Source organism: Gymnogyps californianus, chromosome 23, assembly GCF_018139145.2.
Source record: "Gymnogyps californianus isolate 813 chromosome 23, ASM1813914v2, whole genome shotgun sequence".
NCBI lineage: Eukaryota > Metazoa > Chordata > Aves > Accipitriformes > Cathartidae > Gymnogyps > Gymnogyps californianus.
This window is the reverse complement of record NC_059493.1, coordinates 4,011,170-4,037,677: the sequence shown is the minus strand read 5'-3', so window position 1 is coordinate 4,037,677 and position 26,508 is coordinate 4,011,170. Positions and strand designations below refer to the sequence as shown.

Below are 26,508 nucleotides of genomic sequence, written 5' to 3'. Positions count from 1 at the left end.
ATATTTCAGCCTCTACTTTTTTTCCCCTAGACCTTCTAAAGGCTGGAGCCATGCATTATGTGGAATTATTTATGGATGTAATGTCAGTAACAGCCTCTTAATATCTGTGCCACTTTCCTGAAGATTGCTTTAAAGTGATCAGGGGGCCAGGGCGATTGCTGCCAACCTGACAGCCACCCCTGCTCCTTTCCCAGGGCCTCCTATTTCCTCGGCACCAGAGAAAGATGAGAAGCATCCAGCAATGCTGTACTCAGGAAGTTATCAATAAACTGATGATTAAAGACTGGCACTTCTCAGCCACTGGTAAATAACACTAAGTAGCTGATGGCTGAGGTTCACATTTATTGATATTATCAGCCAGCGGCAAAGGCCGTCATAGTAAGAGCCATTTGTTTCTTAGCACTGGAGAGCCATTAGGCTCAGTTGGGTGGTAGACAGACAGTAAGGCCTGAACTCTTAGGGTCTGTCAGCTAGGCAATCTTCAATATTTCCATGAGTTTTCACTGATTTGCACATCAGTGGATTCAGCCTGCAGCCTTTTATTCACTTACTTGTTAAGATGGTAATGATTTATGCAGTACTATGAGGCTATGAAAGATCTACTGGCATAAGGAAGCAAAAGGGGAAGAAAATTCTTAATTTCAAGTTACAAGTGACGTTTACTATTCATTTGGATAAGGGCTGGTAGGACAACGTTTTGTCTTCTGGTCAGTAAAACCTGAATCAATTAGCAGGACTGCCTCTTGCTGTGTAGAGCTGAAGGCATGTACTGTTTATGGTGTCATGTTTGAAGGGTTGGGTTTAGCCTATTTATTAGTTGTCTGGTGCCTCTATGTCTGAAAATCTGAATGTGCTCCAATCTCCCCACTCTTCCTGGCTGATGGCGTCCTTGTTAATGTCTCCCAAATCTATAGCCCAAGGTCAGAGGATGCAGTAAATTCAGAATTGATTCATTTGAGGTGATAGCAGTCATCCGATAGCAAGGAAGAGAAACTTCTTTTCCATGCCCCATTGCCCTCTAATGGCCAGTGTTGAATTTGCACAGCAAAGCAGACAATTCAAAGGGCCAGATAGGAACTACTGAGGAAATTGGTCTGTTGTGATGGTCCAGTGTGTGCCTTCTTGTCAAGAACCCCCCAAAACTGTTCACAGTTTTTGTTTTGGGGGTGCAAAGAGCAGAAGATTTGCTCTCTCTTGGTAGCACCATCCCTCAGAGACAGATGGAGGGAGGGAAAAGAGGGATGAAACAGGGTGGTAAATTCAGAGATTGAAAAGAAACAGAAAAAGACATTTTTGTCTTCCCATGGAGTAAGGGGAGATGAAGTGGAGTGCTCACTGATACTAAAAAAACCACCCAAACCACCCCAAAACCAGTGGTAAATTGCTTTGCTTTTGGGCTGGAAGCAAGACAAGGGTCCGGCACATGGCTCCTACGTAGCAAATGCAAATTCAGTCAGTGTCAGTTCACTGGTGGTGATTGCACTGTGCCAGAATCCCTTCTGTATCTTACTATATGATGCCAGCAGGTGGGCTCGCTGCTCTGCTGTACTGTGTGTGGCAAATCATGCTGAGCAAGGGACCCTGAACCAGGAATAAGGGAACAGCTGGACCCGGATCAAACTATTGCAGTTTGGTGAAAAGTGTGAGACTACAAAGGGAAATGCATCTGATGATGTACTAGCTCTCTGGGGCTACGTTCTGCAGGCTCTTGACAATTGGAGTGCTGAAGATGTCTTCAGTTTTCTTGGGTTTGCTTTCCTCTTGCAGTAGAAGCTTTTTAACAGTAGATGTCACGTTTGCATAACGGAACAATAGATTCTACCCACAGACGAGCCCTTTTGTGCGAGACCGGAACGACAGAACATGTGCTCCATCGCAGGAGATACTATCACCTGTCCTATGGATGCTGCGGCCATGAAAAGCTCTAAATCATGAACTGCTATAGGTGTGTGCTTTTAAATATTTTTCTTAGGCTTCTACTGCAAGTCACTGCTGAAGATGGGTACTTTAGTCTCAGTACAGCACTCGCACTCTGCTTGGGTGCTGGGGTGCAGGCTTTGCTTACTGAAAGTGTTCAGATATTAAGGAGGTTTGAGCCCATACAGGATGTAGTATCTTGTCAACCCTTATTACAAATTTAATTCAGCTTTACTGGGTAACTTGGCAGGGTTTGGCAATACCTGTGAATGATCTTTTTGAATGATCTTTTCGGTCCAAATTGGAGTTTTAGGGATTTGGCAATGTTATAAATGATCCTACTTTACACTGTTGTCATGTGTTTCATGTGCAAATGATGATCTTTAAAAAACAAAACTACTATCTCTAGTTTAGATAGAATACTTTTAATACAGACATCTTTGTAAATACATTAATTACATAAATACATTAATTACAGTTCATAAAAAATAAGTTCTGAATCTTTACACCATAGTCAAATACAGATAGATTAAAATCCATTTCTGACTCAAATAAAGAAGCAATTACCCAAAGCAGAAGAAAGCTAGGGTCTTCCAATAAAATCTATCCTAAAACAAAAAACCCACCTCACTCCTCAAACTGAAAACTGCAATTTCGTCACATCTGTGTTTTGCAGAGTATACAGTACTTGATTGGGAACCTCAAAGCAAGCCTAGCCCAAAAGATGAAATTGGTTTTTTTTATATTCATTTCTGTATCAGAGACAATAGATCTGCAGCGTGCAGCTGCAGTAATGGTCACTGTAAATAACAAGGCTCTGCATTTGAAAAGTGACTATACAGTTGTGTTCAGTATCCGAACACGATTACATGGATCAGGATTTCAGCAGGTGTGAGCTGGTTCATGAACTTGAGTAGACTGTTTCAGGCCCTCTGATTAGGCTTTTTTAAAAGTCCTAATAGGCCCTGGTCAAAACCAAGTACAGGTAAAGGTTAGTATGCACAATGCTGGCCCGAGGCCCCAGATCTTGTTTTGGTAGTTTGGCAGCCATGTGGTCTTCTCTAGCAAAGCCAGTATGCCCAAGGGCTGGAAACTGCCTTCCTGAGCCACAGTGTAACAGATTTGGATCTGTGTTCTGATTTTGATCCTGATCCAAACCCAAATCCAGTTCAAACTGGAACCTCTGTAAAATCTTGAGTACTTTGGGTCCAGAGCAATTTTGTTTCTCTCTCTTTTTTTCCTTTTTTCTTCTTTCTTTTTTTTCCTAGTAAAATTTTTGTTCCTTGAAAAACACTTCTGTGCGCTTTAAGTTAAAAATATTGATGCCAACCACATGAATAATAGCAGTGCCAATGGTAACAATAGCATCGGTGCCAGCACCCTCACAGTATTATTAACATCAATGCCAACAGTATCATGCAGATCTATGCCAGCAGGTCAATAGTGTCAACAGTGCTGATGCCAACAGGCCAGAACGAATGAAGAACCCCTCAGTAATAAACCAGTGTGCAAAGCCTCGTGCTGCGATGCTGTCCCACAATAACAAACCCCTGTGCCCAGCCTAGTTCTCATTAGCAACTTTACAATAACACACCCCGGTGCAAGAGCAATTAAACAAAAACACCAAGGTGTGTATACCCTGGAAGGGAGAAGTACTCAGATATTTCTGGAACTGAGGGGCAAATGAAATAAATGATTAAGGATTTTGTTGACTGTGCTTTTCTAAGTTTTTCTGTCCAAGTGCAATGGTGGCAGCTGGAGCTCTTTTTAAACTGGCACAGCCTGAGCTCTGGGAGCACTTGGAAGCAGCAAGTGGTTTGACTCCCGCATGCTTTGCTTTTGAGCGTATCTCCAGTTCTACCTACTCAACAGAGGAATCTTGTTTAACAGGTAATCTAAGGATTAATAAGAGAATCCGATCCAAAAGGATCTTTCCAGAATCAATGCATTTCCAGTGTGTAATCTTATTATTCCAAGGTTAGTTCAGGCCTTGAGGACACAAACTTTTCTCCAAAGGGCAGGAAAGATTTTTCTTTTTCTACAACTTGCAACTTGCACATGAAGGAGAAGGTCTGGTCTGTTGCTGAAGAGAGGGCTTGCAAAGATCCAGAAATGCAGCAAAAAGTTTACAATTTACAAACATATGGTAGCCATACTTTCCCTGATCTCCTCAGTTCTGTACCCAGAAAAGCAGTGTAGATGCAGGGCATCCCAGTGCAGCCACATCTTGTGGTGGTGGCCTAGGAGTTAGGACGTGTTAAGCAGCTGTCATAACTTACTGCCAGTCTACACCTCAGTGCAAGTAGCGATTCTGCTTCGTTTCCTTTTGGACAGTAGCTTGATGTTATCACCAAAGAGTTCCTCACTGTTTGAAAACAAAACTTTTTCTTTCAAAGCAGCTGTCAGTCAGTTGTTCCTTTTTAAAGAGAACAGGAAGACTAACTTGGTTGCCGTTGCCGAAAGTGGAGGAATCAAGGGACAAACAAATTGTCTCTGAAAATTTCAGGTATCTCGATCAGCCCTACTTCAGAAGCTTCATACTCTGGGATTAATTGGAGGTTTTAAAGCCTACATGAAAAAGAAAGTGTTAAACAAATCGCGGTGTGCCTGGTGCAGTTTCAATGAATTACGTCCTGAAAGAATTGCTATTCACATTTGAACTCGGGTTACCTTTGGTGGAGGTGGAGGTTTGCCTTTGGGAACTGGGAGATGAGCAGGTTTTCTCTCTGGTGCCTGTAACAAAAATGTAGTTGAAGTGTCATTAGGCTTTCCTGTCTGAGCAGCTGCAGAACCTCCGCAGACCTCAGCTGCTGCTGCTGTGATCTCATGTATTTACTACAGCATTTTCCTAGTGGAGAAGCTAGGAGTGAATTAGATTAATCTGTCCACATACAAGAAGGCACAATAATACAAATATATGAGGGGTATAGATCTCCTTTTTCAGAAGACCACTGAGCTATTCTCAATGTTTAAACTCATCTGTATCGAGTATCCATGCTCAAATAGACTGCTTAGGAAGCTAAAGCTGATCACATGCTCAAGGTGCATGTTGAGGAAAGCATCTCTAAAGACAGTGGGATTTAAATGTGTTTTTATAATCAAGCTGATATGTGTGGGGTTTTTTTTAAATTTCTTTTTAGTCCTGATCCATCATTCTTTATGCAGGCAGTACCATGCTATTTTGTTGCTGGTGTGAAGATGGTTTCTGCGCCCTTGTATCAGGTGGGTAGAGGGCTCAAATGCTGAGATGGTAAATATTTGAGGGAGGCATTTTCGTTTAAGTAGGATGCTTTGGGTTTATTAATGGCAAATACTCATGTTCTTCTGGTTTCCAAATTTTTTTTAAGAATTCAAAATAGATATATATGCACATTGATGGAGATCCCTTCACAGGTGGCATCTTTAGAGACTACCACATCTCCACAATACAGGGACCATTGCAGACATCTGTAGTAGCAAACATGCTCATCATTTGCATTGTGTTTACACCTGAAATCCGTGTTGGTTTGGACTCTGTGTGCTATTGTTAATGAGATGTGCTTGTGATGGCTTACAGCAGGACTCCTTGGCACAGATTAAGAGTATCCTGTGCAGTTTAGGATTACATAGCAAAAAAGGTGACTCCTACCCTAAAGAGTATGTGGTTTGAATGTCTATGATTTTTTTTTTTTAATCATAGTCAGAAACTGAAAATACTAATTGGCATCTGATAGTCATTCGCAACTCAGATGAAATATATGAAAAGTTGCAGGGTTATACTTACAAAAATCTCTTCTGTGTGAGAAGAGGTTGGTTTGGTAGAAGGAACAGGAGGTGGGGGACCTTTTGGCCTTATGACAGGCTGTAGAAGAAGAGAATATAAAACATATTGACCCTCTATACATACTGTGTATGTATGCATCTGCATGTTCCCATGGGAACATGCAGGCTTGTGTTGTACATAAAAAGTGCATTAATAGGGATAAAAGGATGCATTCATTTCAGAAGCAGGGATGCTTTATGCTATCTGGCCCTGAGAAAACATGGAGGGCCTTATCTGCAGTGCAGTGATTTCCCCAGCCTTTGGGATCAGATTGTCATTGCGGGTCTCCACCATGGCGTGAACTGGTATGTGCTGTCTTCCCCAAAGCCAACACGAAAGCAAAGAAATTCTCTAGGAGTACTTACACTCTGGAGCTGTGGTTTGTTCTCCTGCAGTGGAGGTACAGGAAGGAGAAGTTTCTTATCATTCATCTGAAAACAGGGAACAGTTAAATCAGATGGAGCCCTTATCTTGTGCATTATCTTTGCATGCCCCTTTACTGCAGACAGATTACTCAGGGACTTAGTGCCATGTGCTTTCCCCACTCCTTCCCCATTCTGGGATTCGCAGCGCTGTCCTCTCAGCCCCAGACAAGTGTTTTGAAACCCTTGTGGAAGTGTAGCGCGCTTTGGCTGATGAGTTTTGATGTTTCGACCCCTCGGTTACAGTCCCAGGGAGACTGTTGCTGGCCCAGCGCCTCCCTGCTCTTACCTCCTGGGCAGGTACTGCCAGGACGGGGTGTTCTCTGCATCTTTGTTCTTGATCCACAAAGACTTGGTTTGTGGCTCCAGGTCCCCGTCTGGTCTGGCAGCTATGCAAATATTACATATAACACTGAATCTTACCCTGACTGAAGTAAAAAAAAAACTTGCTGAAGTTGAATGCCTGCCTTATTCCTATTGGTATGTTATGTAGCCAAGTCCTTCCTTTCTTTCTTTCTCCCTCTTATTTTAATTATTTAAAGTTAATCTTGAGAGCTGCAGTTTCAAGTCTTCAGTCCTCTCCCAACTATGGGATTTCTGAAATAGCTCAACAAAGGTCATGGACCAACTTCCTTGGCTTTCCAATGTCTAATTCCCTCCACCCCCTTTGAATACCCCAGCTTAAAACCTATCCAGAAGTTGCTTGGCTTTACGTTTTTTTTTCCCTCAATGAGGGTAAGCATTTTACCTCTTCTTGAATACTCTGAAGCGGATAAGTAACACCGCTGCGATTGCTGTGACAGCAAGGAAACCAGCACACCGGCAACAATAGCGAAGCCTGTCAGGGAGAGAGAACACAAGTTGCTATTTCGTAAAAGATCCGCTATTTCTTAAAAGATCCACTATTACTAAGCAGTTTCCCATCAAGACCACTGGCAAAGTAATTTTTTTCACAAGGTCTAGACCCTATTTGTCCTCACTGTTGCTCAAGCTTATGGCTGCTTCTCGTGCCACAAATGGTGATGGAAAGGAATGTATTCCTGCCATTTTTGCCATATTTGAAGACTGTGGTTATTGCCTGAGGTGTCCTTGGGCTAAACAAACCTGTCCCTTTCCATCCATCCTCAAAGATCATTTAACTGTCATTCCTCTCCTCTTTCTCAAAGGGTGTTACCCAAAACTGGGCGCAGGCCTTTGGCATTGTATGCAAGTAGGGCTTCACAATTTTCCTTCAACAAAGCTATTCTAAAGCCTCAACCAAGCCACAATGTTGAGAGCTGACGGTGCTCTAGTTAGTGTGGAGAGAGGACAAATAATAACAAAGGCTTAAATTTTTTTTTTCCCAAACACATGGAAATGTGTACACAAAGTATCTTCCTTCAGAGGTAGATCAGGTAAAGGCCAGCTCCATGCAGATGATAAAGAAATGAACTTGCCCACCTCCCTCACAGCAAAACCTCTGGGAGCTTGCCTCCACTCAAATTTGACAGTGAGCTAATACGGTGTGCTCCTTATCTCAGGATGGAGAAAGGAAAAGCCTGCTACTCTAAATAATCTCCTGGGTGTATCACTTCTGTCAGGTTAGAAAAATAGCTTGCTCTAGTCATTCATACAAGCTGCAGCGACTTAAAGATGCACAGAAATCAGAGACCTAGATATGCAATATTTGCAAAGAAACAGTCTGGCACCCAGTGCAAGTTAGGGCTGTTTCACTGGAGTTAAAGCAGCTCATTTCAGCCAACGGATGACAGTACCCACTGTGTGGTCATACAGCACTTACTGGTAGCTGCTGACGAGCTGTCACAGGTCGGTGGTGCCCATCCTTCTTCACACTGGCATTGCAACTTGTGGTCGCACACCTAGGGAAGCACAAAGCCAGGAATACCTTCAGGTTGGAAATATGAGTGAAGCTGTGATGTCGTAAAGTTTCAGTGGCTCTGGAGTCAGGATCCTGATAAGCTTATTGAAGCTAGGTCTGGAAACCCCCTCTCATTTTACTTGGACTAAAATTTAGCACAGAGAGTAGCAGTTTTGTACAGCAAAGGACAGGCCTGATTGTCTGCTATCATGTGCCTTTTGCAGGTGTTTCTGCAGTGAAAGCTACAGTACAAGGCACAAAGCAGCAGAGTGAGTCTTTACATCTGTAGGTCTCTGAATGTTCAAATAAGATGAGCACAATTATCTTCCCAAAACAGAAGATGACCTGAAAGAGAATAGCTTTGATACTGCGGCTCAGAGGCAGGGCCAGACACAGAATCTGTGTCCATCTCCTGTGATCTCCTTAGCAAAAATATTGATGCTATATCAGGTTAGAGTTGCTTTCATAAAAATACAGGAAGCTTCTGACTCCACAATTTTTGCGAATTCCTATCCCAATGACTTAAATACTGTCATCAATAAAGTCTGTAGCTGATATTTGTAATTTTCTTGGGTTTTAAGTTAATAGTATCAAATGCTCGTATCTTACAGCATGTCCAGTACACTTGGCAGAGCAGTTGGTTGATCTAAAGACATCTTCAGCATAGACACATTCTCCATTGCTGCACACCTGAAATGTACAGGGCAAATGTTAACAAAGTGATTTATAGCTTTCAGAACGTGCAGAGCTTGCACATCATTGTGTAAAGTCATGAAGAGTAAAAGGAGGCATAGAAACAGGTCTGCAAATCACTTAAACCTACGTTATGAGTTTGATATGTGGATATAACTTTTCATTCGACCTTTGGGTATTTTATAGCAAAGGGGAGTTACAAAGATGTACAGACATCACTGCTTTCCACTCCCCTTCAATCCTTCATCCTTCCCTCCCCCCCAAGTAGAAATATATAGCAAAGAAATTGGAAATAGCACTCAGTGATGCCTAGCACACCCATTATGGAAGTAATTAAAAATAGTAATATATGTATGATCTGTTAACCCTTCATACAAAGGTATGTTTCTGTTGCCACATACATTTGTGTCAGTAAAAAATAGTAAGACAGCAGTCAAGCATAAGGAAATCGGAATGATAGCAGTTCCTGTTTGCTTTGCTACTGATTTGTGATACACGTAAGGCAGAAGGTATGGCAAATCGGATCAGCAGAAGTTTAGTGTCCACTTCAGTCTTCCCTGTTTAAAAATCTTTCTTGTCTGGTATAGGAGCTAATGATAGAAGCAAGGCTGAAAGAGGGGAAAAAATAAGGAGAAAAGCTATTATCTACTAACCATCCCATTCCCGCACTTCGTTCCATCGAGAATCATCCCTGGGTCTACTTCTCCATTTCTAGGAAAACTTGCTTTGCAGGACTCAAAAGTCACCAGGCTCCCATCCCGAGGCATGTCGTTCCCCCCGTACAGAACAACTTCCCGCACATTGTATCTCTGGAAGGAGAACAAGAGCTGCTAGAACAATGACATGGCACAGCAAAACTGTCTGAGCTGGTCTCTTCTGCAGCTTGAATTTGTTGTGTACAGGAACTCTAAAGAAAAAGCTGCAGAAAGGAATTTTGGTTTGTGGTGTTTTCAGGCTGGTTTGTGAGTCGAAGGTGGCAGGTTCTTAATTCCTCTTGAGCTTATGAGGGAGCCCACAGTAATTTGCAGAAATGAGTATTTAACTGACCTGTCCTCAATTTCTGAGGTTCACCTGAGGTTCAAGTTACCTGTCCAAAAATCCCTTCCCTGTACTTCCTGCACATGCATGCACACACACGCAGTCGTCCTCACAAGCAGGCTTGCACGTATATGTGTACATGCTTGCTCTTTCTCAGACTGATCTCATGATTTGGTAACTAGTTTTATTAGAATTGGTTTTACCACAATATTCAAACTGAACAAGAAGGGACACATGGACATATGTGCCATCTAAAATAGCGCGCTTTCTGCTTCTGTCTCTTAATTTGAATAGGAATGGTCTCTCTTCCCAAATCCCAGCAAATTCTGTAACACAGTGCTTACTTTTTTTTACACGGGACGTGACTACCTCTTTCTTTTCTGCAGTATCCATAATATACCCCTTTCTCATTCATCCGGTAACAGTAAGCTGCACCTTCAGTAGCCTCTGTGAAAGAGGAAAATGCAATGGGATTAGTTTATGTTCTCTGCCTGTGAGAACTAGTTATACTCAATTTCCTTTACCTGTTTAGGAAATGGCCTTTCCCAGTGAAGTTACCCGTGGGCCTAAATGACACTCTCTGGCACTTCATGTATTAATTCTGCAATTTTATTGTGTACACACAGCAGAACCTATCCTGTGTGTTCTCTCTCTGTCCAGTACGAACTAATAGACCTTGCGTAAGGGAAGGGACATAGGACTGGAGATGGTTTAGGACTGGGAAGAGGGTAAGCCACCACACACCTTCAGAAACATAAAGGCATGCTAAATTTGGACATTAATTTGAAATACAGACATTTCTTCTTCCTATCAAGCAAGGAATACTCACTCAGGTCCATTTCAAAGTTATCTTAAAAGCATTGTGCAAAAGAGGAGTATGCTTACCACTTCCCATTTCTCTAGAAATACATTGCATTGTATGCTCTGAGCTTCAGCTCACATGATTATAATCACTTACAGTGTTAAATATAAAAAAAAAAATTAAGTATATGCTACAAACTAGAACTTATTTACATAGATATGCTGTTCCTGATTTACAAAAGGTCTTTGATGATTTGCTAGCAGACAAAGCCTACTTTTCTCTCTCTCCTTTGACCTAGGCAACCTTATTTTTTCAATGCCAACTTGTACTCACGTGGTCCAAAAGCAGCTTTGCACTGATTTTCTCGGGTGGGACAGTTTCCCATGTAGCAATAGCCTTCGCCGTAGTTGCAGGGATATCCGTTCACACGGAATCGATCCGCTGGGCAATCCGCAGAAAAGCCGGTGCACATCTCAGCCAGGTCACAGTCATGCTTAACTACTCGGCAAATAGCTCCTGCTTTTTTGTACTGAAGTGGGGGGAAGGCAATGCCATGCTTAACACACTGCTCCTCCATGCCATTTAAAAATCACACTGAACTAGAGGGCTAAAATTAGGGGAGACAAATCTCATCCTCACTGTACAAGTTGCACGAGGAGCCAGATCCGTATCTAATTTGAAGTTGGTTATGTCATTTGACAAGATTTTTGCCTGGCTGTGCCTCAGCTTTTCTTTCCAGGAGAAAATGGGTAATCAAAATGTTCATTTCTCCAGGATGTTGAAAGATTGAGTGAATTGATAGTTGTAGTGTAGTTTGGGATGGACAAAGTGCGCTTGTCACTACAGTGCTATGTCAGTAATTACAAGTAAAGAGGATTGGTTCTTTTGAAAGGTGCATTACTGCTTTCTCATGGGGGGAAAAAAAAAATACCCTGGAAAATATGAGAAGCTAGAGATTAAAAGGAGTCTTACTTGGCAGTTTTCACAGCAGTCTCCGTGTGCACATGTGGAATCTGCTGTCAGTTTGCATGTCTTGGGATCACAGCAGTCATTTGTGCACTCCTGTGACAGAATCAGGAATCAGAGCTCTGGTACACTGCTTCAGGGTTTGGTCCCCTCTGTACTGCGTTCTCAACAAACCATCCTGTACTTGGTTATCGAGGGAGGGAAGGGTGTTTTGGACCTGCACTTTGCTTTTCTAAAAACCATTTTCACTAGAAGCCATGCCAGCCATTGTGAGTGAGCGCATAAAGAACACAAAGTGTGTTTGATTATGGAAGTGCTGATAGAAGTTGTGCGGGGAACTTGCTTATTTCTGCTGGGATGGTTTCGTATGTATGGCTTTTCCTCATTCTCAGTTCCTCTGTCAACACCACATGACAAACCATGTCGTGTTTCACACCATTGGGCATGTACTGTATAGAGGTGACTACTTTGCAGATCAGCCATTTGATGACCACAGTTTCTACAGAAATATTTCAGCTAGCTTTGAACTGGCTACCTCGGAAACTGACAGAAACCAGCTACTGTACAGCCTGAATAAAACTCTTTGCCTCTTCCAAATATTATTTTATTCCCGGTTATGCAAATACCTCAGGAGTACCACAGTCGCATTCCTCTCCTCTTTCCACAAAGCCATTTCCACAGGATGGAGGAGCTATGATGCTGCTTATATCTGGAATGTTAGTTAAGCATTTTGGCATGTCACTCAACATGTATTTCTCAAAACTTTGGAGGCTGCAAGAGCTGAATGTCTTGGGGATGATAGAACTATATTGAGAAAGCAGGAGGATTTATGTTAGGGTCGGCATAGGCAAGGAGAAGCAATACCCTTTACAAGAGAAATGAAACAAGTGACCATCCCCCAAACTATTGGGTGCAACCATTTTTCCAAATATATGTATTAATAAATACAATGGCTATCTCCTACTTGTAGCAGGGGAAAAAAAAAAGTGGAACCAAACAGATCAGAAATAGTTCAGGTACTAAATGTAAACATTGCATGTAATAAATCCCGCATCCCAAAGATTTAAACCTGGTCTACACAGTTTGTGCCTGGATGCTTCAGGCATTAGGAGTCTTCCACTGGGCCATGCAGCAGAGGCTCAGGGTGTTCAACTAGAGATGAAAACTGAACTAAATTCCTATCTAATGGGTATGTATTAAAGGTGGAAGCACTTTGTGTGGTTTTCACAGAAGACATCTTCATGGTAGAGAACAAAAATATACTTTAGGTAAATCTTGGGGAAGCTCTGTTGTCTGAGATACCACAGCAGTTTCATGTCATTGTAAGGAAGAAATGATTTATGGTTTAATGTGAAGGCCTCCACCACACATGCAAAACTAATGTTATCAAAAAATGACTAAAATTTGGTTTTATTTGGGTTTGGGGGGGGGGTGGTATCTGTCTGGGAATATCTTACAAGGGCCTGGAATTTCTTCATTTTTCTCTTCTTTTTGTATAATTTGAATGGAATAATCTCAGAGGACAAGAATAATTACTACTCCAATTTGGAAACTGGCAGCTTATCCAAAGCCCATCCGTAAGTGCCCCATGCATTAATCCCCTCACCTTTTTATCCAGACTCTTACCTGACAGTATCTGTCATGATACAAACTTCAGCACTACATGTGCAGGCTTTGGTGTCATGACTCATGCCAAGGTTGTGTCCCATCTCATGTGCCATGGTAGCTGCAACTGCAATTTCATTTCTGTTGTGATCCTGTAGAGATAAGAACAGACTATTATTTCTATGACTATTTGAGAACAAATAGGAACATCAGAGAAGCCGCGTGGCTAAGAAATAGGGCAGTTTTTCGTCAAGTGAAATTATCCTCACTGCTGCATAATGATTGATATGTTGTTGAATCCATGCATGCATCTATTCCACAGTTTATGCTGGATTATATTATAATAGCAATGAGATGATACTACTAACAAACATGAGTAAGTTGGTATAATTAGTTTTTAAATAAACATGAGGAGGTTAGGCTGCCAAGTAAAAACTGAGTGTTAAGGGGAACTGAACATCTGAAACTCTTAATCCTCTCTCTAGATAGCTGTCTCTGTGCTTAGGGTAATTACGTGGGTGCAATATAATTATTACTCATTACACCAAGGTAACTATTGTGTACAGTGTTGTGTGTGCACAGAAAGGAAAGGCAAATGCTGTGCTCCGTCTTTGCTCTTAGCGTGGTGTTTTGTGCTGCTTGGTGGGAGGGGGGGAAAGGAAAAGTCCTGCTCTTTTGAGTGAAATCCAGATGTATAAACAGCAGGTGGTAGTGGAAATGCAAAAAGCACGAGACGGCATACTGGTCATACTCTTCCAGCATGGCATTGCAAATCATGCTGCTACAAAATGCATCCCTGCACCTTGAAAAGCATTCTGGCTTTACGATCATCCTAGGATTTCCTTATGATGTGGGAAAGCTGGAATTTCATGTGAGTTATTCCTCTTACCAACAAGCCCGGCCTCTGAAGCTGGGTGCAGCAGTTGAGTTCCCGGTGTTGTTGGTAAAGTTTTGGATCTGTGTTCCTATTTAGGCTGAAGTTTAAGTACAGTAGTTTAGGCAGCTGTAATTAAGTGGCTAAACTGATGATATGCATTATGACAGTCAGAACCAATTCCCTGTTCAAAACAGGGAACCTTAAGGTAGAGGCACAAAATCACTTATTTCTCTCCTCTTGCTCTGTTGGAGCCTCGTACTCCAAATACAGGTGTCTGAGTTTGATGTTGGCATTTAGATAACACGGATACCACGCTTTGTGTGTGCTTTCTTTACCCTCTGCACTTCATTTAAAATAAAATCTCTGACTGTGAATTTCTACAGTCTAATAAAATAATATGAACCAGACAGAGAACTGAAAGTGTCGTACATCCAATGATTTTCATAAACGTTCTTTGCTGATTGAGTAAAAAACATAGAAAAGCCTTTAAAAAATAAAATAAAAATAAATCAGACCTGAATAATACCTGCAGAATATATATCACTGCATATGGATTTTAGAAAGGCTAATCCAATCGTTGTCCCCTCCAAGTCATAACCTCTGTAAGGAAGAAGAAAGGCAGAGTGAAATGCAATGATGTAACCAGCAAGCAGATCTGAAGTCAAGTCTGCTTTATTAACCAGGCTGAAGGCTTTAAGCATATTCTCATTTCCAGCTCTGGTTTGCATCCCTGATTTAATACAATATTTGAGGACATGCTTAAGATCATGGCAAATCAGAAAACAATTGAATACACTTTTCATTTTAAATTTTTACTTAAATTACATTGCACTTCATCAGACTTAAAGCATCTGTTTGAGTGTAAAGAGCTTGATGAAGTGCTCTAAATGTAGCAAAGTGCTTGGATGAATCGGGGCCGTTGAACATGAGCCAGAATAGCGAAGTGAGTGCTGGTGTAGTTTGGCAATGTGCATTTCCCAGCCGTTAAGCTTCATGTCATGGCTCCTTAGGTTGTGAGACTATGCTGCAGTCTTCAGGATACTCAGCTGTTTCTGTGACCAGAGCAGGGAAAAGGAGAGACTGAGATGTAGCAAAAGTTTACATTGCCTGATTTTGCAGGGATTCAGAGAAAAAGATTAGATACTATGTCCTAGCAGGTAATTGTGCTCCATGAAGAAAATAAAAGCAAGAAAAGAGAGCTTGCATTTATCTTTTTGTCCTACAATTAGTATAACCCAGTAGTGGAAAGCATGAAATCCAGTTCAGTATAGACAGCGTCTCTGACTGGTTGGTGACCAAATTTTAAAGAACTAATTCCTTGAACGTATTTGGAAATGCAAATAGGAACCAGAATGACACACACGTGATTAGCTGGGCATTGTCGTTTCTTTTCCTCTTTAATAAATCTGATAGACGCCACTTTGAGAAACTGTCCAGAGTGAATCCTGCAGCACGACTCAGGAGGCATTTATCACCATCTGTCCAGATTTCTAGGCCAATTAAAGCCACGTAGACATTTATGGCCTTATAAACCTGCAGCCGAGAAACAGTGTTGCTGTAAAAATGAAGTACGTTACGAAGACTTCTGAAACAAACACTTATCCTGGTAATTGATTCATTTTTGTCACTTGCAGTATAGTCCACTCCAGACCTGATTTAAGCTTTTCCACACTTTGAAGTTGCAACAAAAAACCCAACAAACAAAACATGAAATCTTATTTCCCCCAACTATAAAAATAGCTTTAAAATACTTGAAAATTCCAGCAATATTTTTGAAGAAATTTGACTTGCAAAAGAAATCAAGAATCGAGAATCACGTCATTCTTTTTGAAGGATTTAAATCATTCACTTTAACAAGTGTTAAGAAAATACGGTATTAATATTCCTTTATAGAAATCTCATATCTGAAGGCAAAGAACAGGGTACTATGGACAAATGTGTTAAATTTGTTTCATAAATTACAATGAAGTTCAGTTTTCATTCTTTCCTACATGTAATTATGAAAATTCATGATGTTTGCAAAAGAAAAAAAATTATAAATCACTTCTATTTCAATTTCACTTTGCTGTATTTGTTCTTACCGTGTTGATGTAATTGACTATTCCAAATATCCTTTGTCTTACAGTTTTAACATCTTCCTCATACTTCTTATACTAAAAAAGTAAATATAGTATGTTAGGAAAAGGAGAGGAAAAAAGTGATTTATCAGAAAAGAAATATCCCACAGAAGATTGCGTTGCAAACCACACCATGCCTGGTCTACTTATTATTATCTTTTCGATGTGCTATTTTATCAGACAATGTGTTTCAAGATCAGACCCTTTTAAAATGTGTATCTATGCATAGGGTGCAGAAGAGGACAGGCACTGTATGGTGTTTTCTGAATTCTTGTCATCTCCAGGTGGGACTTTCAAAATCAGTCAACATTAGGAAATCCTATTCCTAGCCAAAGTCAGTGGTAAAACATAGTGTAGCACTGTAATTATAGTAGGAGCCTGGGGATATGAGTAGTACCTACTTTGGAAAGCTCACCTCTAGCTGGTCAAATGAAAAAAAAAAATCGTTTCAATACTCACCAAAGTATTGTCTGCAACTATGTAAACTTCCAGATACTTTTTTGCTTTCAGGTATGCTTTAATCTAAAGGAAAGATACATTTAAATAACTTCTAAGGCCTGTTTCAGTCTCAACCTTTGCAATTTCAAACCCATGTATTAGTTATGAGGGTGTTTCTTTAGCTAAGTCATTTAGAATGAGACTGCCTTGTTTTAAAACGGTGAAAGGTAGGCTAGATATTAAAATGATTATTAAGATTATGAAAGGTAGGCTAGATATTAAGAAGTATTTAGATGTTTAAAGATGCACATGGGCACCTATTAGTACGTGCAGGAGGGCTTAACTCAGGTGGTGACTCTGAAATCTCAGATCTGTGAGATTTTGCACTGGTTCTTTAATATCTGATTATGCTTCACTGTTTGCAATTGCTACTTTTCTGGAGGTGCCACCAGAAAAAGTGGGAGTTGTGCTACTCACAGAGTTCTCCTACAGCTGCAGTTTCTTTTCTGCCATGTACTTACTGGACTGTTGCTTAACTAGGTACTTACTTCTGGACTGTTGCTGGATTTGAAGATGTCGTTGATGGGGTCATCGGAATCCGCTTCCCAGGTATTATTGATTAGACCACAGGTTTTTATGGACTCTTGTTCAAGTTTCTCGTACTTATAGACCGCATGTTCGTCTCTGTCTGAAGTTCCCAAGGGTTCAATGAGGTACTTCTGACCATGGGTCTCAAAATATCCACTAAGAAAATTAGTTAGACTGTGATGTTTTGAATCCGCGGGACTGAGTCAAGATAGCAACATTAACAGCCCAAGCGTACAGAGCATTGCACACACTGATGCAATGGAATAGTTTGGCAGCATGCAGGCTGAGTGTACAACAGTTTAAAAGCAGAAATCAAAGCTGCTGAGTCAATTGGAAGATTTGGCTGGTCACTGAAGTCTCTGAGTAGGAGACTGTCAGTCAAAAAGAAACTGGTTTAGGAATGAATTAGATTTAATTTGGGGGTTTTGTGCTAACAGGTGATTGAAAAGTGAATTTCAATTCAGTGGGGAATTCAAAGGTGTTTTCATCTTTAATTGAGATGAAAAGCTGAAATATTGAAAGGAATTAAAAATTTTGAATCCTTTTCAGCAGCAAATGTCAAAATAAGTGTTCTGTGTTAACATGTAAACTCGACAAGATATGCAAGAAGTGTTCACAAAGTCTGGGTTTTGGCCAAACTCCACTAACCATTGGGAAAATGTTCTGCTGCTGCTTCTCAGACTCAACAGCCATCCTCTTGCCTTTTTGTGTTATACCGCTATGTCTTCAGTGATTAGAAATGAGCGGATTCTTTTAACTGAGCTTTTAATACAAAAGCTTGAACTTCCTGACCCTGTAACTGCTGTAGCACTGAAAATAACGTAGCCTTCTCTTGAAGTGTCAATGGAGCTTCCTACAGCTTAGAAGCATCAACCCTAAATGTTTACTGTAGCACCATGAAATGCTATGCTTTATGACTGGATCTAATAATGGAATTAGTCATAGAAATTTATTGATATAGATGTTTCTTTAGCTTCTAACTTATAAACTCTGAAACTGAAGTAGAAAGGTAACTTTTTTCTCCCTTCTTTCCCTTTTTTTTGCTAAACCAGCTTCCTTGTAAGCATGAATAAAAGATAACACCACTTATTTACATCTTGATTCTTTTTGTATTGGAAAATTTATCCTCATAGAGTATGCATATTCTGCCATTGGTACCTTCTGGGAACCAAACCCCCATCTTACCTTAGACCTTTGCAAGCACTGATGCTTGCTATGGAATCAACATCATTCTGAATGTAACCTTCATAATAACAGTGATCCTGTTTAGAAGGAAAAAATACATTGTCTCATTGACTGCAATGAATTGGCCTAGATCTAGTGATTTCAGAAGACAAACTATACTAGCTACAAGCTACAACAAACTACGCTGTCTGAGGAAATCTCCCGTTAGAGGAGATTCATAAATGAAAAAAGCAGGTGACCATTTCCATGTTTGCTACGGTACTGTTATTGTTATCCTTCAACACAGAGTGACCCAGATTGTGACAAATCCAATCGTGGTGGGCTCTGGTCAATACACAACAGTACATGAAAATAAGAATATGCATACTCACTGCTCAAAATTAAGCATATACTGATGTGCTCTGCTGAATTAAGGTCCATACTGAATGATTTTATTGTGGCCAAATTTCAAGGAAACACCCTTTAATATTAACCCAACAATTAAATGCTTTAACTTCAATGAGATTAAAAAGCACATATTATATTAAAACATATGATTAGGGGAAAAATTTTCATTACTTAATTGACTTAAGGATCTAAGGTCTAATGAACAATTCTGTGCTCAAAGAGACTTCAAAGTCACTGAGGTATTGTGGAAAATTTTACCCATAGCATTTTCCTTAATAGATTTCTGGAGAGACCTATAACACAGTATTCAAACCTGCATGCATTGTGCCTTTTGTTTTCTCATAGATGTTTGGTTTCACTTTACCATTTATTTGTCTTCCTTCCGTGGTAATGTGCCAACTTTCTTACAGTGAAAAAGACATCAACAAAGTGAAAATTACTGGAGAAGGAAGTGGAGAATTACTCTCCATCTTTTGAGGACAGAAGAGAAACAACTCCTGAGATCATAATAAAGTATCCACAATGTAGGAATTCCTTATTCAGCAAGCTGCGCAGGTAGGCCTATTTGAGATTGTCTTTAACCAGACATAGGTGCTATTTGCTTTTCACAGGATCCATTCAGGGAGTGAAAGTAATTGGAGTAATCAGAAATGGCATCTTTTTCCATAAAAAAAGCAATCCAGAATTCTTTATGCACATTTATTTCACTCAAGATCCTCCTGTTCCTGCTAATTGCTCCATGACAAAGAATATTAGGCTTTGTATTCCAAATTACTTGTGTTAAAACACATAGCATGACATTGGACAAAAAGCTTCAGGTGAGAGCTTTGTTGAGGATAAGACCCATGGGCGCACAGTTAATTAAAAAAAATAACTTCTGTAGTGACTTCCTTTGTGTCTGGATCTGAATAACTGATTTGTCATGGCTCAGAGAAACCACCTGGGGTAACCTGCAGTGCATTTGCTGTGAGCGTGGGTGGTAATGTGAGCCAGTGAGGAAATCTGTCTTTATCAGAATCTATGATCTCACTGAGATTAGGGTGTAAAAGCAAGTCACGGAGTTGCACAGAATGAGCAAAGGCAGGAGGTAGAAGGCAGTGGAATGGCCCTGGCTCCACTCCCTTTCCTGACAAAAGAGAGAAATTCAGCTCAGGTAATGTGTTCATCAGCCACTAAGCTGAAAAGTGGTCATCTTTTTGGAGGACAAACTGTATGTCTGATTCCCTACAGGTGTAAATCAGTGCAGCTCTGCCAAAGTCACAAGTCACATATTCTCTGTCCCTTCAGAGGCATCCTAAATTACAGTGCTTAGAACCTTGATTTAAAATCTTTTCTTTCTGACTGATACGTACTGTTATTTCATGGACCCATGAATCTCATACAGACCTCCTCAAGACTGCAAGTATGAGGGAAGGAAACCTTTTTTTATTACCTTTATCTGAGGACTTGTTGTTACTTGTCGACCATCATCAGAATAAACTGTTTCAGTATAGTCTCTAGCTAATAGATGCCTGCAAAGAGTCAAGTGCAATTGTTATTCAAAATAACTTGTAGTCATCTAGAAATGAGGCAATTACATGACACGCAAAGTATGTAGGGAATTCAAATGATTACTCAGGTTATTATTAGTATTGAAAAACTCGGGAAGCAAAGCTGCTGGGTGGGGAATTCTGCCTGTTTGTAATCCTTACTCAAACAAAGGGACATTTCTAAAATAAGAAAGCAATTAAAGTCTACTTATTTCATTGGTATAAACTAATCTCCTAGTAGATCTGAAAGTAAATGTATAATTACATATGCAGTATTGATCCTTTTTTGACCTCCAATTTGTGTAGACATTTCCACCACTCCACAGTGCGTGTGAAATGGTACTGTTCTGTTCTCTTCCCAGTTCACCCCCACTGATTATAAGTAGCAAAGATCTAGGTCAATGGCAAAGCTGCCTCATCTGTTTCACGTGTGCCCATGCATACATGTATGTGTACATGTGCACACACTCAGAGATTCTGTGCGGAGATCACGCTAACATCTATTTGTCCAGTTCTTTTGCTCACAGCTTTTTTATAATTTTGCTAGTGCAGGTTCTCATCTTTGTAATCGTTCTATCTGAACTTGATTTTTCTGTTCTGCCTAAATAGAACTTTATTTTTGAACACATATCTGTTCCTGAACCTTCAAGGGAGGACATCATGACTATGGAATAAAATACTGTATTTCTGCCACCACTGGGAAAGGTGCCTTTGGGTTTCTTGTTAACATACATGTTTGTGATTTGCTATGGAAGGTCAGATCCTGCAAGGCTCTGTGCATTCAGGCTCCTATGCAGCAGAGCACTAAGCAGATGCTTAACTTTAAGCCAGGGCTTTAGTGTTACTAAAGCTAGCAGCAAAGCAAGTCTGCGCTCGCTTCTATTTGGGCAACTACCCCAAACTGCCGCAATCCCATTTCTTTTTAAGGAGTGGGATTTAGTACAATATAATTTCGCTTCCCCACTTCCAAATATTTAGATTAGATTAAAACAGGGGCAAACAGTTAATTATAGTCTATATTTAACATGAACTGATTATAGTACTATTGTATTTACACAGCCATTTGAAAAGTACCTATTAAAGCAGACTTGTTTGATCCCATGTTAAATATTATGGTGGAGCCAGCAAGCAGAAAATCACAACTGTGCTTTATTTTGTGTTGCTCTGTACAGTTTTGGACTTTTCTTTGTATGCTTTGTTCTGTAACAGAGCCCACTGCTTCTCTATACCCTCTGCATAGCCTGTTTAAATGCTGTTAATCTCTTCAGCCAAGGAGGCGAGCTCTCCTTGCTTTCAATTTCCATAAAGCATTTTATCAATGCCAGTATATGTTAGACTACTCAAAGTCCAGCAGCAGTAGTGTTAAGGTAGGGAGTATTCAGGACTTGCATTTCTTACTACTGTTTTCCATTTCTGAAAAGCATACAGAGCCAACACAGCCCCATTTCATAGATATTTCTCTTGTTCTTCTCTGTAGTTTCTACCAGCATGGAACAAATAAATATAACCCAGAGACTATCCATGGACACAGAAGACTTGTGAAATAATATGAAAACATTAAACATTCAGTGGATTTAGCCATTTAGGAAATAAATAGGATAACAGAGTTAGCAGTATAGGCAAGTCATTCCATCATAGTAATGTCATATGCCTGTGTAGTTATTTCACATTACCAAATTAATGACATGATGCTTTCTCTCCCCTCTTCTGTCATTGGAGTTGAAAGGTTGTATTTACCAAAATACCTCTGTTTTACAGGAGCCTAAGTCCTGTTTCTTAGTATCCTGAATGCCCTAAAGAGCCACTTACAGTGAGGGATAATGCTGAAGAAAAAATTGAACTGAACCTACTTATTTTTTTGGAGGTGCAGTATGACTTCCTCTCCATTGGCTTTGATTCCATACTCCATTGTCTCATCATATTTTGTCTGTAAACAGATTTAAGTGTTAGAATATGGACTGTTATAATTTCTGGCCTCACTATGAGCTGCTTGTTACTGACTTGCCAATTGCATTCTTTTCCTCCTCTTCCCACCAAAAATAAGTATTCTGGCAGTTATAGAATAAGGAGGAGGTCACTCTGTTTCATATTTTTTAATTAGAGGAACAAATTTAACTTTGCAAATGTATTTCTACAGTCGTAAGCGCATACCCTGCGTATTTGGGAAAGTGCTGAAGCGGATGCTTAAATTCAAACGTTTTCATAACTCTCTTGAAGTATGTAAGAGCATGCTTAGTTTTAAGCATTTGATTTAATTTACTTCAAATTAAAATGTCCATAGGTTCTTAAAAATCTGAATAGTATCAAAACCTACATCTTTGTAGAGATACAAGGACAGAAGACCCACTGACGGCCTACAGGTACTTCACTGCGTACTGAGCACACCTCACAGCCCGTCTTTACCAGACATGGGATCACTCTTCCAGGTTTTCTCTTTCATTTCATTTTACAAGATCAAGTGTCTGGCTCCAAGTTCTCTTACCCTTGAAAACCAAGGCTACTCTGACTCCAGAAAACTCTCCCCATCTCCCAGCAAAAAAAAAAAGGTTATCTCTTTTAATACCTCTTTGTTTCTTTCTACATCTCTTTTATGTACTGTGTGCAATTTCCGTGGATAAACTATTTCATATTGCTCAACTCCAGGTAATTTCTTGCTCGTGCTCCCTAGGGAGAAACAGATGTATATTTATGAAAACACAGTATCAACTTATTAAACACCATATTTCATGTCTGCCAAGACTGATTCTTTTGGGCTGTATAGTCGTTCGTCTGTTGCACTGCTAGTTTCTTGTGTATTCTCTGCACTGGCTCTGGCATGAGCTCATCTGGTCTGCTAAGCAGTCACCCTCGTTATGTGACCTAACATGAGGTTTGTTACAGTCTGGATGTCAGATGAGTTGACATACCTGGCTATTTGCAGGTGTCAAAGTATTTTATGCAATTCGCTTTGGATTTCTTTCCCTAGCACCAATCAGCGGTTTCGAGTACCAGCATGCTAGACCAGCTATGCAAGGTGCAACCTTTGCCTTCACATTTTGCAGATGACATGAATTAAGTTATGCAGTTCTATGAAATTAGTGATCTCCAAACCTTATCCCATGATGACATACAAGTTAAGACTGCCTCTAGATAAGCAAGTAAACTCATATAGTTCACCACAAGTCTGGACCAAGCCTAGATTTCTCCTTTAGAAAGCTTTTCAGCTGGTCTTCTCACATAAATACGTGTGAGAGTACTTTAATAGATACACTCTTACCTATTGAGTCAGGCTGGAGAAGGCATTTGAATGAGGCTAGGTAAAATAGTAGGAGATAAGCAGTAAAGTAGGAAGATCTGGAAGATGGTAAGGAATCCAGCTGATTCCTTAACTTGCATAACCCTTTTTACTGGTCTTACTTGTAAGGTGTGTTGTGTGTCTGCAGTGGCTATAAAGAACTTGTTGAGGAAATACAGTGCTGATGAAAAGTGTTTCTTTTTGTTTTCTGCTTCTGAGCCTGAGTGAATCTGGACAAAAGTTAATTTTGTGGCATGACTTGCAGGGGTGGTCAGCACATGTTGCGTCATTTGAAGTTAATAATAGCAGCCGGTGTACAGCATTTGAGAAAACAGGGTCATACAAGGGATGTGTTAGTTTCTGACAAGGCAACAGCAGGTTTTATATGCCTCCCAAGCTCTTTAATCTCATACAAAAGGTCATTTTACCTGAATGGGCAAATTCCTGAGGGCTCAGCACACTAAGCACAAGCGCCTGTATTTGGAAAAAAAAAAAACCAAAACCAAACCACAAACAACAAAGGGAGAGTGCAACTCCCATTTTAATTGTCTGCCTCAAGGCCAGATTTTTACAAGAGTGGGGCATCCAATTACTGTAATTTTCTGTATCTGGAACAACAGACCACATTCTCATGCAAATTGTTCCAGTAAAATAAATAGATTAATTCTTCATAAGTGGTTTATTTGATTAAACCCTTTCCAGAAATCATTGCAGAATAAACTTGGTTGTATCTTGACAAAGGTGAGTGGTATAGACAAAGGCATGATGGTATAATGGTAGTAAGTCCTAAGAAGTTATCTTACATCAGCTGAGCCATTACACAGTACCCAGTAACTATCCATGCACATGCTGTTAGCAAATACCAAGTGCAAGTTTGTTACTGTAATTTACAATGATGTTTTATATTTTATTTTAAGCAACTAATTATGTTTACTTTTAAAAAGTCTTTTGCTTTGCAGACTTAGTCTTTCCATGAGCTTAAAGTACATTCTTACGTAATGATCACAGTAATATTTTAGGCCTCTCTGAACAGAGTTCTGTGCTCCAATTTTATCTATCCACTCCCTGTTGCAGACTCTTTTTACAAGGCCAACTGTAGCCCACATGGTTCAAGTTTAGGCTAGATTTGAATGGAGACTCAGAACTAAACTTGCCCTTTCCTGCAGTGTGATACAAACAGCATTTCGAGGAAAACGGGTTGGTTTTGTTCTGGAACAAATAATTTCTTAGAGGTAGTTTTTTTAATCAACTCAGTATATTGTCTTTGTCTTGCTTCAGGCATTGTCTTGAGTCAGTAGCTTTAAGGAGGAAAGAAATTCCTTGGGCCTCGTACAACAGCTAGAAAAAGTGCTAATAAGGAACAAATAATTATGTAGTTTTCCAAGAGCCTAAACCAGGAAGAAAAACCATTAGCAAGGATTTCATTGACAATGAAGGTTTGGTTTTGTGGAAACAAAATATATAACACCTTAAGCATTAGTACTGTACACATTTTCAGATATTCTGTGCAACTAATGAAATCATAAAGATACTTGCCTGAATACAAATTAGATGTCTAATTATGTATGTAAAACCTGTGCATTCTTGTGCATGCCAAGCTCTGAAAAAATCTGTTCCCCATTGACATGAATTGAAAGAAACAATGCACGTGGAAAAAAAAGTGTGGTCTGTTAAGGCTAAGTCAAATGAATACTCATAACCTGAAGTATCACACAGATAATAAAGGTGCTAGCTATTTTAATTCAGGTAATGTAATTAACTGAATTCAAATAAAAGTAAATTTCTTTTACGGCCAAAACGCTGGTAGTTTAATAAGTTGTCCCAATTGGATAAATTGTCCACTCACTTGCAGGGGAAGTACTTTCTTAATTGGCTCACAACACTAACTGGTTCTGGGTCTTTAGGAAATCTATGGCCAGTTTTCCCACAAGTAAATAATTCTCTAACAACTAGAGAATTTTAGATAATTGCTTTGAACAGGAAGAGAAGAAAGCAATCATACCTAACTTCAGCAATACCATTTTTTTCCGATGGCTTTAATTCACTGTTGTTCAGTATTATCTACATGTTAATAATTAAAAATTCATAAAAGCTGTAAAAAGTTATCCATAGCAACCACGGATAAAGGATAAAAAAAAAAAAAGCCATACCTTGTTGGAGAAAATGTAGCAAAACAACAGAAACAAGAAGTATGTTAGTCATCTCAGTTGCACTTGTCTGGCAGTGGTCTCCGTGGTCTGGGAAAGTTGGGTTCCCAGGCTGTCTCTGCTTTGAGCAGTCCTCTCTTGTGCAGTGAATGAGAGGGAGTGAGTTGTTCAGCTTTATTCTAGTTCCTATATGAGGAAGTGTTTACTAAAGGTGTTGCACAATTTTCAAGTCACAGAGCGTTACAGCAAGCGGAAGTTCCTGCTGGTTAGTTAATGTCACACAAATTGTGATATATTGATTACTTCTTTGAAAGTTCCCTCAAACTCTTTATCAGGAAAAATACAAATAAATAAATAAAGAGGGAGATTGAAGTGGTCCTAATGTTGTCTTTTTATAGTCTGGCTGGTAAAAAGCTACAGCAGAAACAGTGGGTACCACGGGTGGCTCAAAGAATGGGACAGTTTTCAAGAGGTTTAGGGTAAAACAGGTATGCAGGGCTGGTGTTAAAGATGTGTTTAAGTTCTTGCTGATTACCATTTAATCTGTACGGAAGGGAAGGGCTTAGAGCACCAGTAAAGGTACATGTAACTCTGTATCTGTGAATCATAGCTACAGTATAAACACTGAGTAGGTCCTTTTCTGCCCCTTCCATCTACATTAGTAATGTTTGCTTGAGGTTCATGTGATAATGTCTAAATAAAAGGGGATGCAGACAAGTGAGCAATCAAGGTGATATCTGTCAAATAATATTCTGAAAGTCTGTGCTAGAAACTTATCACATTGACTTAGCCAGTTGTAATAAAATAGTACTATGCGCTTCTTAGGGCCACAGCTATCAATGTAGAGCCACTTTATAGAAGTT

The 26,508-nt window shown here is 39.9% G+C and overlaps 1 protein-coding gene and 1 long non-coding RNA gene across 2 annotated transcripts in view; one reads left to right on the top strand and one right to left on the bottom strand.

The window, feature by feature from the left end:
* The window catches only part of LOC127025312 (uncharacterized), a 132,022-nt gene that overhangs the window by 65,534 nt on the left and 39,980 nt on the right, over window positions 1-26,508 (top strand). The window contains exons 2-3 of the long non-coding RNA XR_007767652.1: window positions 17,076-17,144; window positions 19,106-19,250. This is a non-coding gene — a long non-coding RNA (uncharacterized LOC127025312). The remainder of the gene's footprint in view (window positions 1-17,075; window positions 17,145-19,105; window positions 19,251-26,508) is intronic.
* On the bottom strand, window positions 4,453-25,706 carry ADAM28 (ADAM metallopeptidase domain 28). The gene is given in 26 exon segments (XM_050910222.1): window positions 4,453-4,485; window positions 4,588-4,650; window positions 5,681-5,758; window positions 6,085-6,150; window positions 6,431-6,530; window positions 6,890-6,950; window positions 6,953-6,979; window positions 7,922-8,000; window positions 8,609-8,689; window positions 9,346-9,464; window positions 9,467-9,501; window positions 10,075-10,177; window positions 10,866-11,061; window positions 11,505-11,594; window positions 12,125-12,302; window positions 13,125-13,255; window positions 14,496-14,580; window positions 15,344-15,513; window positions 16,062-16,133; window positions 16,557-16,619; window positions 17,084-17,279; window positions 18,309-18,385; window positions 20,128-20,206; window positions 22,075-22,151; window positions 22,788-22,888; window positions 25,649-25,706. Coding segments are annotated over 26 exon segments (2,412 nt in total). The 5' UTR covers window positions 25,701-25,706.